General features: G+C 36.9%; 1 protein-coding gene across 1 annotated transcript; it reads left to right on the top strand.

The window, feature by feature from the left end:
- The first annotated feature begins 3271 nt into the window (after positions 1-3271).
- On the top strand, positions 3272-6182 carry LOC103939073 (inositol-3-phosphate synthase). Its single transcript, XM_009349131.3, has 8 exons — positions 3272-3594; positions 3773-3841; positions 4040-4175; positions 4275-4522; positions 4660-4886; positions 5029-5510; positions 5622-5684; positions 5814-6182. The coding sequence occupies exons 1-8, from the start codon at positions 3407-3409 to the stop codon at positions 5931-5933; spliced, it is 1533 nt and encodes a 510-aa protein (XP_009347406.2). The 5' UTR covers positions 3272-3406; the 3' UTR covers positions 5934-6182.
- Positions 6183-13783: the final 7601 nt, after the last annotated feature.

The following is a 13783-nucleotide window of genomic DNA, read 5'->3' on the forward strand; positions in this document are numbered from 1 at the left end:
TACGCATCTCAGCAATATAATGAGACATGAGTTGGGTTAAGAGGGTTAAAGTGGAAAAATATTGTTCACCAAAAAAACAAATGGAAAATTTCTTGAAAACTTTAAGTTTTAATGATAAGGATAAAATAAAAAATAAAGTGAATAGTACCAGGATTGACTTTTTAGTGTAAAAATATGATTTTTCGTTAAAATGAACAGTACAAGAAACTTTTCGTTAAAGTTTCAAAAAAAAAAAAAAACAAGTGGTAAAATTTTAGTCTCAAGTGTTAAGTTTCAAGGATGTAGATGTAATTAAGCTTTTTCAAAAAATAAAATAAAAAAAGAATTCAATATAATAGAAAACTTAGAGGTCTCAATAGTGAGACTCTCAAACCTTATGTTAAAACTTAAATTTTTTTTAATCCAGAAAATTTAGGTTTTAATTCATAAACAATTTTTTTTACTCTAACTCTTATGAGTTATATTTTTAGCCCAAGTTTATTAAAGAATGAATTTATGATAATTTTTTTCTTAAAGTAACTTAAAAAAAAATTATGTAGACTATCGTAATTAATTTTATGAACATTTTAAACTAAATATATTTAAACTCCAATAAATATTGAAAAATCATTAAACCGACACCATGAAACTCGTGGAACAACATGAAAGAATATGAAACACATGAAATAATTTTTTTTAATTATTTAGCTGTTTGATTTAAATTTGAACCATTAAATCTTTTTTTTTTTTTTTTTTTTTTTTTTTTTTTTTTTACTTTTAGATTTGATCATATTAAATTTTAGTCATTGAATTCAATGAAGTTATAAATATAAAACTAAAAAAAATACACATATATGTTGGACCAACTGTGACATCCCACATCGCCCATGGAAGTGATCCTTAAATGTATATTCTCATTCCTACCTAGCACGAGGCCTTTTGGGAGCTCACTGGCTTCGGGTTCCATTGGAACTTCGAAGTTAAGCGAGAAGGGGGCTAGAGCATTCCCATGATGGGTGACCCACTGGGAAGTTGCTCGTGAGTTCCCAAAAACAAAACCGTGAGGGAATGGTAAGCCCAAAGCGGACAATATCGTGCTACGGTGGTGGAGCGGGCCTTTGGAAGTGATCCGCCTCGGGCGGGGATGTGACAAATTGGTATCAGAGCCTAACCCTGGTCGCGTGTGTGCCGACGAGGACGTCGGGGCCCTAAGGGGGGTGGATTGTGACATCCCACATCGCCCAGGGGAGTGATCCTTAAATGTATATTCCCATCCCTACCTAGCACGAGGCCTTTTGAGAGCTCACTGGTTTCGAGTTCTGTAGGAACTCCGAAGTTAAGCAAGAAGGGGGCTAGAGCAATCCCATGATGGGTGACCCACTGGAAAGTTGCTCGTGAGTTCCCAAAAACAAAACCGTGAGGGAATGGTAAGCCCAAAGCGGACACGATACGGTGGTGGAGCGGGCCTGGGAAGTGGTCCCACCCGGGCCGGGATGTGACACCAATCCACTAGACTAAATTTTCCCAAAAATGAGTTTTTGTGTTAAAAATCATATTTGACCCACTGGTTGGAGCAAGTTAGAGGAGGTTTAGAACCAAAATTTGACTTTTACTTCAAGAGTTGGAGTTGATCATAGTAGTAATATATCTCTTTAAGTAAGATGTCTAAAATTTAAATTTCGTGGATTGAGAGAAGACATCTTAATGTAAATGTGTCATTGTGTTTATTCTTCTTGACCTCTTGGTGTAAATGTGTCATTGTGCAAAATAACTTTTGAGTATTTTTTTTTTTTGGAAACCTTAGTGTATTAGTGGACATTTTCTTTCTTTTTTATTTGTTTATTTTTCATTTTCACCTTTTTCTTATATTGAGTTTTTTGGATTTTGCTTGGCTAGACTTTTTGTCATATCCTGATCCGGGGGGCACCACTTCCCGGGCCCGATCCACTACCGTAACACGATATTGTCCGCTTTGGGCCCCGACCACGCTCTCACGGTTTTGTTTTTGGGAACTCACACGAGAACTTCCCGATGGGTCACCCATCCTGGGAATGCTCTCGCGCGCTACTCGCTTAACTTCGGAGTTCCCATGGAACCCGAAGCCAGTGAGCTCCCAAAAGGCCTCGTGCTAGGTAGGGATGAGAATATACATTTAAGGATCACCCCTGGGCGATGTGGGATGTCAAAATCCACCCCCCTTAGGGGCCCGACGTCCTTGTCGGCACACACGCGACCAGGGTTAGGCTCTGATACCAAATCGTCACATCCCGCCCCGGGGCAGACCACTTCCCGGGCCCGACTCCACCACCATAGCACGATATTATCCGCTTTGGGCTTACCATTCCTTCACGGTTTTGTTTTTGGGAACTCATGAGCAACTTCCCAGTGGGTCACCCATCATGGGATTGCTCTAGCCCTCTTCTCGCTTAACTTCGGAGTTCCTACAGAACCCGAAGCCAGTGAGCTCCCAAAAGGCCTCGTTCTAGGTAGGGATGAGAATATACATTTAAGGAATACTCCCTTGGGCGATGTGGGATGTCACAATCCACCCCCCTTAGGGGCCCGACGTCCTCGTCGGCACACACGCGACCAGGGTTAGGCTCTAATACCAAATTGTCACATCCCGGCCTAGGGGGAATCACTTCCCGGGCCCGACTCCACTACCGTAGCACGATATTGTCCGCTTTGGGCCCCGACCACGCCCTCACGGTTTTGTTTTTGGGAACTCACACGAGAACTTCCCGATGGGTCACCCATCCTGGGAATGCTCTCGCGCGCTACTCGCTTAACTTTGGAGTTCCCATGGAACCCGAAGCCAGTGAGCTCCCAAAAGGCCTCGTGCTAGGTAGGGATGAGAATATACATTTAAGGATTACCCTCTGAGCGATGTGGGATGTCACACTTTTTTACTTCAAATGAAATGTCAAATTTAATTTAAAAACGTATGTGGTACTTTAATATTTTTTAAAATTTTATTCTCTAACGATTATTTATTACGTTATTTACATATCAAAATTGTAATATATTAAAAAAATGATCAAAAACAATTATTAATGAATTTGAAATACTGTCAACTCGGTCTTTGCTGTGAATCCAGGTTGTATCACATAAGAACTGGTATTTTTGTTGAAAAACACAAATTATGTTAATTTTTATTGTTATAGCTGTTGTAGACATTTTGACAGCACGTGGATATTCTCTACCAATCATAGGGGCACTCGAGGCCACTCCGCCGAGCCACGTGTACCTGCAGTGTCACATCCACTCTATAAATACAATGCACTGGAGCAAGTCGACAACATAGCGCAAGCCTTAGGTTTCAGATTTCAGAATAGTGTTACACCCTCATCTTCCTCTCCTCTCCAATTTTGTTTGGTTCCATAGAAAATTTAATTTCCTAGGAGGAGAAGAGGAAAAAACAGAGAAGATGTTCATCGATAGCTTCAAGGTAGAGTCCCCAAACGTAGCGTACACAGAGAATGAGATTCATTCGGTGTACAACTACGAGACCACTGAGCTTGTCCATGAGAACAGAAATGGAACGTATCAGTGGATTGTGAAGCCCAAAACTATCAAATACGAATTCAAGACCGATGTCCATGTCCCCAAACTAGGGTTTGGCACCATTTATTCCACACCTTCATTTTTTTCCCTTAAAAATTAAAAAAAAAAAGAATTTAATTAATTTCTGGGTTGTGATTGTTTCTTTCATATTTTTTCTGGGTTAGTCTTAAAATTTTGAATTTTGAATTTTTCATCCATTAATTTGCCTTTGTTAATTTTTGGTGTCCAGGGTAATGCTTGTGGGGTGGGGTGGAAACAACGGCTCAACCCTCACTGCTGGTGTGATTGCAAACAGAGAGTGAGTAGTTATTTCAATTTCTTCGTTTTCTTTCTGCATTTAGAAACCCTTTTCTTTTGATGATAAAATGGAAGCTCTAATATTTACGATATGTTGTTTAAATTTTGTGTGCTTTTAAAATTGGATTCCTCAGATGACGAATTTGGTTTTACATGAATTTTTAATTAATTGTAAGATATGGTTTTTGTAAAATTTCAGAGGAATCTCCTGGGCAACCAAGGACAAGGTGCAGCAAGCCAATTACTTTGGCTCACTGACCCAAGCCTCATCCATCCGTGTTGGGTCTTTCAATGGAGAGGAGATTTATGCCCCATTCAAGAGCCTCCTCCCTATGGTAATTTTTTATTATTTTTTATATATTTAATTTTCTAGTTATTATTAATTGATGGTCTATTAGATATTAGTGTTAATTAATTGAGATTTGGTAATTCAGGTGAACCCAGATGACATAGTGTTTGGGGGTTGGGACATTAGTGACATGAACTTAGCAGATGCAATGGCGAGGGCAAAGGTCCTTGACATTGATCTGCAAAAGCAACTGAGGCCATACATGGAGTCTATGCTCCCACTCCCTGGAATCTACGACCCCGATTTCATCGCTGCCAACCAAGGTGCTCGTGCCAACAACGTCATCAAGGGCACCAAGAAGGACCAACTCCAACAAGTCATCAAAGACATTAGGTAACAATACTAATGTTGTAATCAGTTAATTAATTACTAGCCTAAGAATTAACCGTGAAATGTATGTCCCTTCGAGGAAAGAAACTTAATTTGGTGCTCAAATAATGCTTTGATCGTGTGCTAATTTAATTAAACAGAGAATTCAAGGAGAGGAACAAGGTGGACAGGGTGGTTGTGTTGTGGACTGCCAACACTGAGAGGTATAGTAATGTTGTTGTGGGGCTAAACGACACTGTCGAGAACCTGTTGGGTTCAGTGGACAAGAATGAAGCTGAGATATCTCCTTCCACATTGTATGCCATAGCTTGTGTTCTTGAAAATATTCCTTTCATCAATGGAAGCCCACAAAACACTTTTGTCCCAGGTACCCTACCCTCTCCCTTAGCTAACAAAACACTAACCCCTTTTTTTTTTTTTTTTTTTTTTTTTTTTTTATTATGTAATTTCGAAAATTTTAGTCGCAAAGTGTGTAGTGGAAATTTGAATGAGTGTTGGAAATTTGGCAGGGCTGATTGATTTGGCAATTAGGAGAAACAGTTTGATTGGTGGGGATGACTTCAAGAGTGGTCAGACCAAAATGAAGTCTGTATTGGTTGATTTCCTTGTTGGGGCTGGAATCAAGCCAACAGCCATTGTGAGCTACAACCATCTTGGAAACAATGACGGCATGAATCTTTCTGCACCGCAGACCTTCCGGTCCAAGGAGATTTCAAAGAGCAATGTTGTGGATGACATGGTGTCCAGCAATGGCATACTTTACGGGCCAGGTGAGCACCCTGACCATGTTGTGGTGATCAAGTATGTCCCATATGTTGGGGACAGCAAGAGAGCTTTAGATGAGTACACCTCTGAGATTTTCATGGGTGGGCAAAATACCATTGTGTTGCACAACACCTGTGAGGATTCCCTCTTGGCTGCTCCTATCATCCTCGATTTGGTTCTCCTCGCCGAACTCAGCACCCGTATCCAGCTCAAATCCGAAGCAGAGGTATGCTTAGTTAACTGCCTTGTGACTGACATTAACTAATATAATTACAAGGTGTGATGTGGAAATGTAAATGTGACATTAGTTAATATCACTATATTGGTGTGCTTGCAGGCCAAGTTCCACTCTTTCCACCCTGTAGCTACAATTCTCAGTTACCTCAGCAAGGCTCCTCTTGTAAGTCAAATATTAGTTGTTTGTTTCCTGTCTTTCTGAAATGAATGATTTTCTCGCCGTCATCGGGTAATTTGGTTTACATGTGTAACTGCGGTGAAATACTGATTTGTGATGGTGTTGGGAAAACAGGTTCCGCCAGGTACACCCGTGGTGAATGCACTGTCAAAGCAGAGGGCAATGCTGGAGAACATACTGAGGGCTTGTGTTGGTCTGGCTCCCGAGAACAACATGATATTGGAATACAAGTGAAGTGAAGCAAATTAAGAAGTCGAAGAAACCAATCCAATCCCAATCCCTCTCTGTTTCCTTTGTTAATGTAATATTTGCAGATTGTGTGAGTAGTCGGTTTCTTTGTGTTATTTGATCTGTTTATTTCCTTTTCTGTTTCCTGAAGGTCCCAATATGTAATGCAGTTGCGTCTTCCTCGTTCAGAAGCAATCAACTCGCTCTTGTAATGGAAGTAATTTTTTTTATAATATTATTGGACATTAGTTGTTATGTGCCTAATTCTGCACTCTTTAAGTTACCAAAAATCAAATTATATGCAGTGTACACGCAGATTTGTATTTTGGTCCACAAATTTGTTCAATAACTCACGAGGCGAAAAGGGGGCGGTGGTCTAGAAATACGTGGGTCTTCTCTTTTGCTCGTACTTGTTGGTCCCCAAAAAGATCTATTTCAATATTGTCGCTATCTCAAAAGTCTTTTTCTTTAGCCATTCTATGTGGTTAATGGTTGTTTGGTGGCTGAAGGGTCATCTTTGAATGATCAGGATCCTCTCTCCTGAGCTAAGGATGAGGATCCTCCTGATCAAGAAGTGTGGATCGTTGGATAAAAATCCAATGGTTATAGTTATTATAACATTAAAGAGATCCTCCTATTTGTAGCCGTTGGATGAAAATTCAACAGTCCATACTCCTTGGTCAGGAGGATCCTCATCCTTAGCTCAGGAGAGGATCCTGATCCATCATTGAATACTCCACAGTCCATTTCAATAAGAGAAAGCTGTCATGGACACTTGTTGAGAGTAGGATTCTGACATAGGAGAAACGAGGGACTTTGCATGTACTTATTTAACAGAATCCAATTTTCTTTATGATATCAGAACATGTTGTCCCATGTGTGAAGTCTAACAACCACAAGTGATTCACGTCACCTGATTTATGGTACCCACTTAGTGAAGTTTTATGTTAAAACTCCAACTTTATTCAACACTATCAATTTCAGTCTTGGTGAGGCAGAATTTGGTTTCGGTTGTATTTCATGAAAATGCACGATAGCTGATACCCACTTTTTCTCGTGATTCTTTTTTCTCAATCTTTATGCCAAGTTGCCAGCATATGATTCAGGACCACAATTTTTCTGTTCCTACCTCTCACATGTCCCATTTATCTTTGCCAAAGTTAAGCGGATGATATTATACGTCACTTAATTTTACGATCTAGTGTTATTTTTCTGCCAATTGTAAGCGAGATGCATTAAGTTCAAATATTTATGAATAACAAGTTCAAAATTCATTTTAAAACAAACTAATCGTGACTTAATTTAAACCCCCATCCATCTACCCCCCCCAAAAAAAAAAAAAAAACTAAAAATTTGTGGCCACACGTTGCTGTAAGATTGAAACTTCTTCTCTTCCTAAGCGGTTCCTATAAAACCACCTTTAGTGAATAACTAATAAGCATTCAAAATGCGTCATCGACAAACTAAAAGGTATCTATGTTGCATAAAGAAATAAAAAAGGTATCTATGTTGCATAAAGAAATACATATTCGAAGAGAATTAAACTGATTCCAAAATTTTAAAGGAAGAAAACTGATCACACAATTTGAGCCGAAGATTATATAACAAACTAAAATCCTAATTCCAAAACACACCCAACTATCAGAAAATGCAAGCACACGGACAAAATATTGAACCTTGCAGAAGAGATCATCTTTGCCAAAGTTAAGCAGAGGATATTAAATTTTACGGTTTAGTTTTATTTTTTTTTCGAGTTGTAAGCGAAGGATTTTAAGTTCAAATCTCATAAATAACAATTTTAATATTCATTTGTTAGGATAGACTAATCGTGTGGTTTAACTTAAATCCCTTACATTATAGTATAAATATATGAGACTGGCTACAATACATGTAGCTAAATCCCCTACGTCACTATATCGTGTTAAAAAAAATTGAAAATATTACAAAGGTTTTTTTTTTTTAATTTAATTTATTTTTTGAAAAGAGGGAAAAACATTACGAGGGTTCATAACTCAAGTTTAGGCTTGGCAATGCAATGCGTTACACATATGTGCATATTTATTAGGTATTTTAGTTTTATTTTGTATTTGTATGGATAATACTTGTATTCCTCAATGAGAGGATGCACATATTTTTCATTTGCGAATAATGTATCTTGATCGAATATGATTAATGATTGAAATCGTTCAATTTATTAATCTTGATTTGAAGCGCGGTTAAGATTCGAACAACAAGGAGCGCAATCCTAAATAAAAATCATTCGAATGGGACACCATTTAATTATTCAAATGTATTTATATAAATGGACAATCATCATGAATATATTACTTAGTACCTACATAGTGAATTTGTTGTATTCATTTGAACGACTAAATGATCTTTGATGATTTTTTTTTATATTTTTTTTAATTTTATTTTTATAGTCTTTGATCTTCAAATGAAGATTAATAAATTAAACAGTCCAATTATGAAATTTGTACAGTTAAGATACGTTATTTGCAAGGTGGGGAATGAACTCATTTCCCAAGGGCCCTAAGCAGTGGCGGATGAACATTGGGAAATATACATGTGAAAGTCTTCTAAAGACCCTTCGAATGTCTGATATGGGCCCTTTTGTGCGCAATGCCTATTAGGCATATCTTGGCAAGCTGTAGCACTCGACAAGTTGGGTTGAGAGCGGTCGAAAAATTCTCTTGATACACTCATCATATTTCTTCATCATATGTTGAAATCTGTTGACATATGCGCAATATTGTTCGGTTGACAGCAACGAGTTTACCGTGTGTTCGACGAAATGTCTCAGTGAAAACTGAAATTTTTTGTGCGCTTCGTGCTCTTTTATTAAAAACCTAGACCTTTAACACTAGAACTCTCCTTTGAATCCTAGATCCAGTGGCCCCGAGAGGGGAATAATGGTATTATATGTAATTATTATTATTTTTTCTTTTGGAACAAGGAATTCAATAAAAGGGCTAAGGAGATGCATCAACATCTTTCCCGATGATTGGTTTCTTCAACCCAAATACTAACATGATTAGGCCATCTCCAACCAGGTCTGCCATAGGGCTATAGGCCAAATAATAGTCTTTTTTGACACAAAATCCATCTCCAATGGAGATCTGGGCTAAAAAACATTGAAACCCACGGGGCCAAAATCTAGCCATATGGCTTGCGGGTTGGCCATCTTTAGCCAGCTTGCTAGCCCATTCAGTTGGGACTAATTAGATTTTATTTATTTATTTTTTTAGGATGAAATTTAGGAAAAAAATTTAAAAATTCTAATTTTTTTGCTATAAATACCTAAGACATTTCTACACCATTTCTCACATCCTTTTCACCATTCTATACTATCTTATCTCATTTTATTTCAATTTTTCACATTCTATTCTCCTCAAACACTCTTTTCATACACACCCCTCTCTTACATCTCCCAATAATATTTCCTTTAATTTTTTTCAATAATTTTCAAATGGGCACATCTTCAAGTGGCACTCAAAATATTTCCGAAAACCTTATTTTATTTAGTTAACTAATAAATTAAAGAACAAACTTAAAATAATAAATTATTGATGGGGCTAAAATATAGCCCTCTTCAATAATTAGAATTATAATCAGAATGGGGTTTAAACATAAACCCTTTGATTGGAGATGATACATAAATATAGCCTGATACTATTCATTTAAAAATAATCAAAATGAAGGCTAAACATAAACCCTTCGATTGAAGATGACCTTGCAGATTAAGGCAAACTTGGCTAGATCGGTGAGCAACTTGCTTACAACTTCTAGAAACAAATGAAACAGAGACCTTTGTTAAACTCATGAACAATCTCCTTAACATTATGAATGAGATGCCCGTATGATGTCAACGACTCCACTTCTTCATAATTCACCTCATTGATTACGAACTTATTTGAAAATGCTTTTAAAATGGTTGAAAACGCTTTAGTAATAATTTTTAATCTTTAGTAAAAATACAAGTGAATCCTGGATAATCACTAGAAGCGTACATAACTAGTGCTTTTGGAACACAAAAATATTTTTCCTAAAAACGTTTTCAGTCATTTTGAAAAAGTTTCCAACCAAGCCTTACTTCTTTTGAATATGATTCTGCCATTATACAAGTAAGAGACTTTTTTGGGCACTCCGGAGCACAACCCATGATGAACTGCCATTATTATTTCGGCATGCTTCGGTGGGATGGCGATGCCTAGAGAAAGGGTCATTACGAACGACTGCGCCAATCCCACGTCTTCTGTATCAAGTATGAAGAGGCATCTGCATTGAGTTTATACTTACCAATTGGAGAAGGAGACCACTTCACTATTTTGCTTCCCCGATTGATACGAGCTCAAATGGTTGAAGACACTCAACCTCCTTCGCCAAGAAAGCGGCTTGGTTAATAATTACCTCATTTTAAAGAAGATTTGTTTGTAGTGTTCCAATTGTTGGAGTTTTGAGCTCCTTTAGTCCCAGGTCGGGGAACTCAAGTTCGCTAGAGGTCCTCATATTAGGTTAGTCACCTTTATTCGTGATTAGGTATTGGATCATTTGGAATGAGAATTGACGTTTGGGCCACTAATTGTGTGGATTAGGCTTGTGATGATTATACTATAATATTAATATTAATTAATCAAGACAAGGACCTTGGGCCCGTTAAAATTAATTAGAGTTTAATTTTGAATTAATTTTTTGAATTAAATTAATTAAAAAAAAACGTTTTGATTAATAGACACCATTGTTTGGAAAGAGTTGTGTGGTTGCAGATGCATTCAAAAGGTATTTGAAAACGTATGAAATAACCTATATAACTAAAGACTCAGTTCCATCGTACATTATCTTTTTCCGGCAATTCGCCAAAGTTCTATAATCTAGTGCAGGTTGTAGAATTAGATACTTGTATCCTGGTCGAGCAGACGTCGTAGAACCACAAGCACAAGAGTGAGATAGAAATACTGTTCGAAGTACATATCTTTTGTGCTAGCCTCTATCTGTGATTCAGTAAGTTAGTACCATTTAATTTTAGTATTTATTTTTGTTATTTCATTATGTATTGGAAGTAGTTTTCATTAATAAAGATTTAGAATTTTAAGTTCTGTTATTTTTATTTATTTTTGAATTGTTCTCTAACACCAATGGCAAAAAAAATGTAAACAAATAATCTCACTTTCCATAAGCGAGAGAAATTAACTAAAGGAATGACCAAAAGAAGCAAACAGCAGCCCTGTGAAAACTTTTTAAAACCTCGCTTTTCCCACACTTTTTGAGCCCAAGAACAGCGCCAAACTGCATGCATAAATTTGTCAGATTCTACTCCACATAACGAGCAAAAATCGTCAAAATATACAATTTTCCTCTTGCCAAGATTTGCTCTACAAGGCATAAAATTATGAATGGCACTCCACATAAAATTTGGTATTATAATTAATTTTAATGCACAAAACTGGGTTGATTTTGAAATGACGTAAAATGTCAAGGTGTGACCTTAACAAGGTTGCTCCAGTCATCAAGTGAAGGTAATATGTAAAGAGATAGAGATAATGCAGACATAAATTTTCACCATCTCTTCCTTTGACGAAAATGCATCTGCAAAATAATACATAATATTAAGGCCAAAAGTCTCACACGCCCACGATGAATGGGGGGCTTTGGCTGAAGAAACCAAAGTTAGAATTATGAAAAGAATGTGTTTAGAAGTTTGTCAGTAGCAAAAGTCTCCAGAATTTTGGAGATAAAATGGGTATTTATAGGAGAGGAGGAAGTGGGCCAGCCCTCTAGGGTTTATGGGTAGCTAGCCCTAGGGTGGTATTTTAGGTGCGAATATTCTAAGATATTTGTGTAAATAAATATCTTGGAGTAACTAATTAAATATCTTAAGGGGTCATTTTGGTTCCGGTCCTTAATCAACCTAATCGTTAGACTGAAATATTATCTGTTTAAATATTTTGATCGAGGTCCTTAACCTAATTTAAAAGATTTAACTCATGCATTTATGCATTTAATGTCCCACAAATTATGAAATTTAAACAAATTCAAATAATATTTTTAAATATAATAAATACTTAAAAATTAATTTTAGAGTAATATTATTCTTCACAAAAATTATAGCAAAAAAAATAATGTACCCGCATAATTATTAACATATTTTAAAAAATAACTATTGATATATTTAGATCATAAAATAAATACATATAATTAGCATGGGTACATTTAGCAAAATTAAAAATAGGTACAAATAAATTAAAAAATATGGGTACAAATATAAATATGAGTTTAAAAAAAAATGGGCGCAAAAAGGAATTAATATATGGGTACAAATTGAAACTGAAAAGAAAATTGGTACAATTAAAAAAAAATTGCAAATTAAAAATGGGTACTAACTAAAAAGAAAAATATATGATAAAAAATTTAGCCATGAATATAAATATGACAAATGTAACGTTTCTAATACTATATGAATATATTTAGAAATAAAAAATGTTTTATTATTGAAATAATTAATGACTTTTATTCAAATCTAAGGACCTTGATAAAAATTTGAAAAGGAATAAGGTTTTAGTCAATAGAGTAGGAAAAATAGGGATGGGAACCTAATATTTCCTATCTTAAATAGATGGAATTATGATTACTTACTTAAAAGAAGTCTTCTCCCATTAATAATGTATTTTTGATAAGAATAAGGAATTATTGTATCATAAGTACCTTTGACATTTTCTATGGGCAAGGGTGCCTTGAGTAGTCGTTGATCTCTGCCTGCTCTACCTCAACTGCGAGTGGTGAATGAGAATGCTTCCTGCTCATTCAATAGGGGCAGTCTTATCCTTCTTGGGAAATAATCCACGTGTTAGCTCCATGATTTTTGGAATAATTTTTGGCTCCACAAATGCCCCTACACCTGTTAGGCTGCTCCTAGGAAAGAGTAGGAGGTGTAGTAATCCAAAGTTGCATGGGTAGACATGGAGTTTGTGTCCCAATTTGATGTAGATTCCCACTTTGACTTAGAAATTAAATTCTTCTAGGAAAGGGATTTTAATCACCACCAAAATCTATTTAAGCCTGCCATAAGTAGGATATTAAATAAACTTGGAGATAAATTAAAATTCCTATAAGAAAGAAAAAATCCAGAGGATATTTGTTCCCTTTACCCTAGCAATCTTCTTCGCTTGTCCGTTCAAAGAATTGTGTTATGTTGCTTTTCTTCGTCTCCAAGGTAAGAAAAATTTAATTTTCTCTTTCTTCTTGATTTTTCGGAGCATCAGGGCTCGAATTTTGGCTTGACGTGGATTGAGGAGTAGGAAAAATCATTGCAGTCGTGGGGCTGCTGTAGTGGTAGCTAGGTTGCTGTAGGTGGCTCAGCTTGGCACAGGCTAAAGGTTGGCGGCTATTGGCTGGCGTGGGCCAAGAGCGCTGGGCTTGGGCTTGTGCGCGTGGACCTTGGTGCTAGGGCGTCAGTCTTGGGTTGTTGGGCTTAGGCCCGTACAACGTTGAAAGATGTAGGAGAGAGAGGGAGGAGCAAGGGCGCCGTCCCCCTTACTTGGATTGTATTGTGAGGCCGTTAAGTTGTGAGAGAGGCTGGAGGTGACATGCTGCTTATTAGGCTGAGAGGAAGATAGGGCCTGATATACTGGGCCCGTGTCTAGGGTATGGTGCACTGGGTCTGTGGGGTAGTTAGGTGGGTTGCGACTTGGTGCGTTGCTCCATGTAATTTTTTCCTTTTTTATTTATTTTTTATTTTTTCAATTTCGTCTTTAAGCAGCATTTTAATTCCTTGCGCCATTGTAGGATTTTTTTTCGAACATCTTCTTTGAGCCACAAGAAGATGAATTTATTCCGTCGTTGTATCGCTAAGGCGGATT

This window comes from the organism of the source record quoted next, unplaced genomic scaffold, assembly GCF_019419815.1.
Source record: "Pyrus x bretschneideri cultivar Hongxiangsu unplaced genomic scaffold, Pyrus_bretschneideri_v1 Contig56, whole genome shotgun sequence".
NCBI lineage: Eukaryota > Viridiplantae > Streptophyta > Magnoliopsida > Rosales > Rosaceae > Pyrus > Pyrus x bretschneideri.

Coding starts and splice junctions, on each gene's coding strand:
- LOC103939073 (XM_009349131.3), top strand. CDS start 3,407: ATGTTCATCGATAGCTTCAAGGTAGAGTCCCCAAACGTAGCGTACACA. Junction 3,595..3,772: donor GTCCATGTCCCCAAACTAGG/GTTTGGCACCAT, acceptor TTTGGTGTCCAG/GGTAATGCTTGTGGGGTGGG. Junction 4,887..5,028: donor ACAAAACACTTTTGTCCCAG/GTACCCTACCCT, acceptor GAAATTTGGCAG/GGCTGATTGATTTGGCAATT.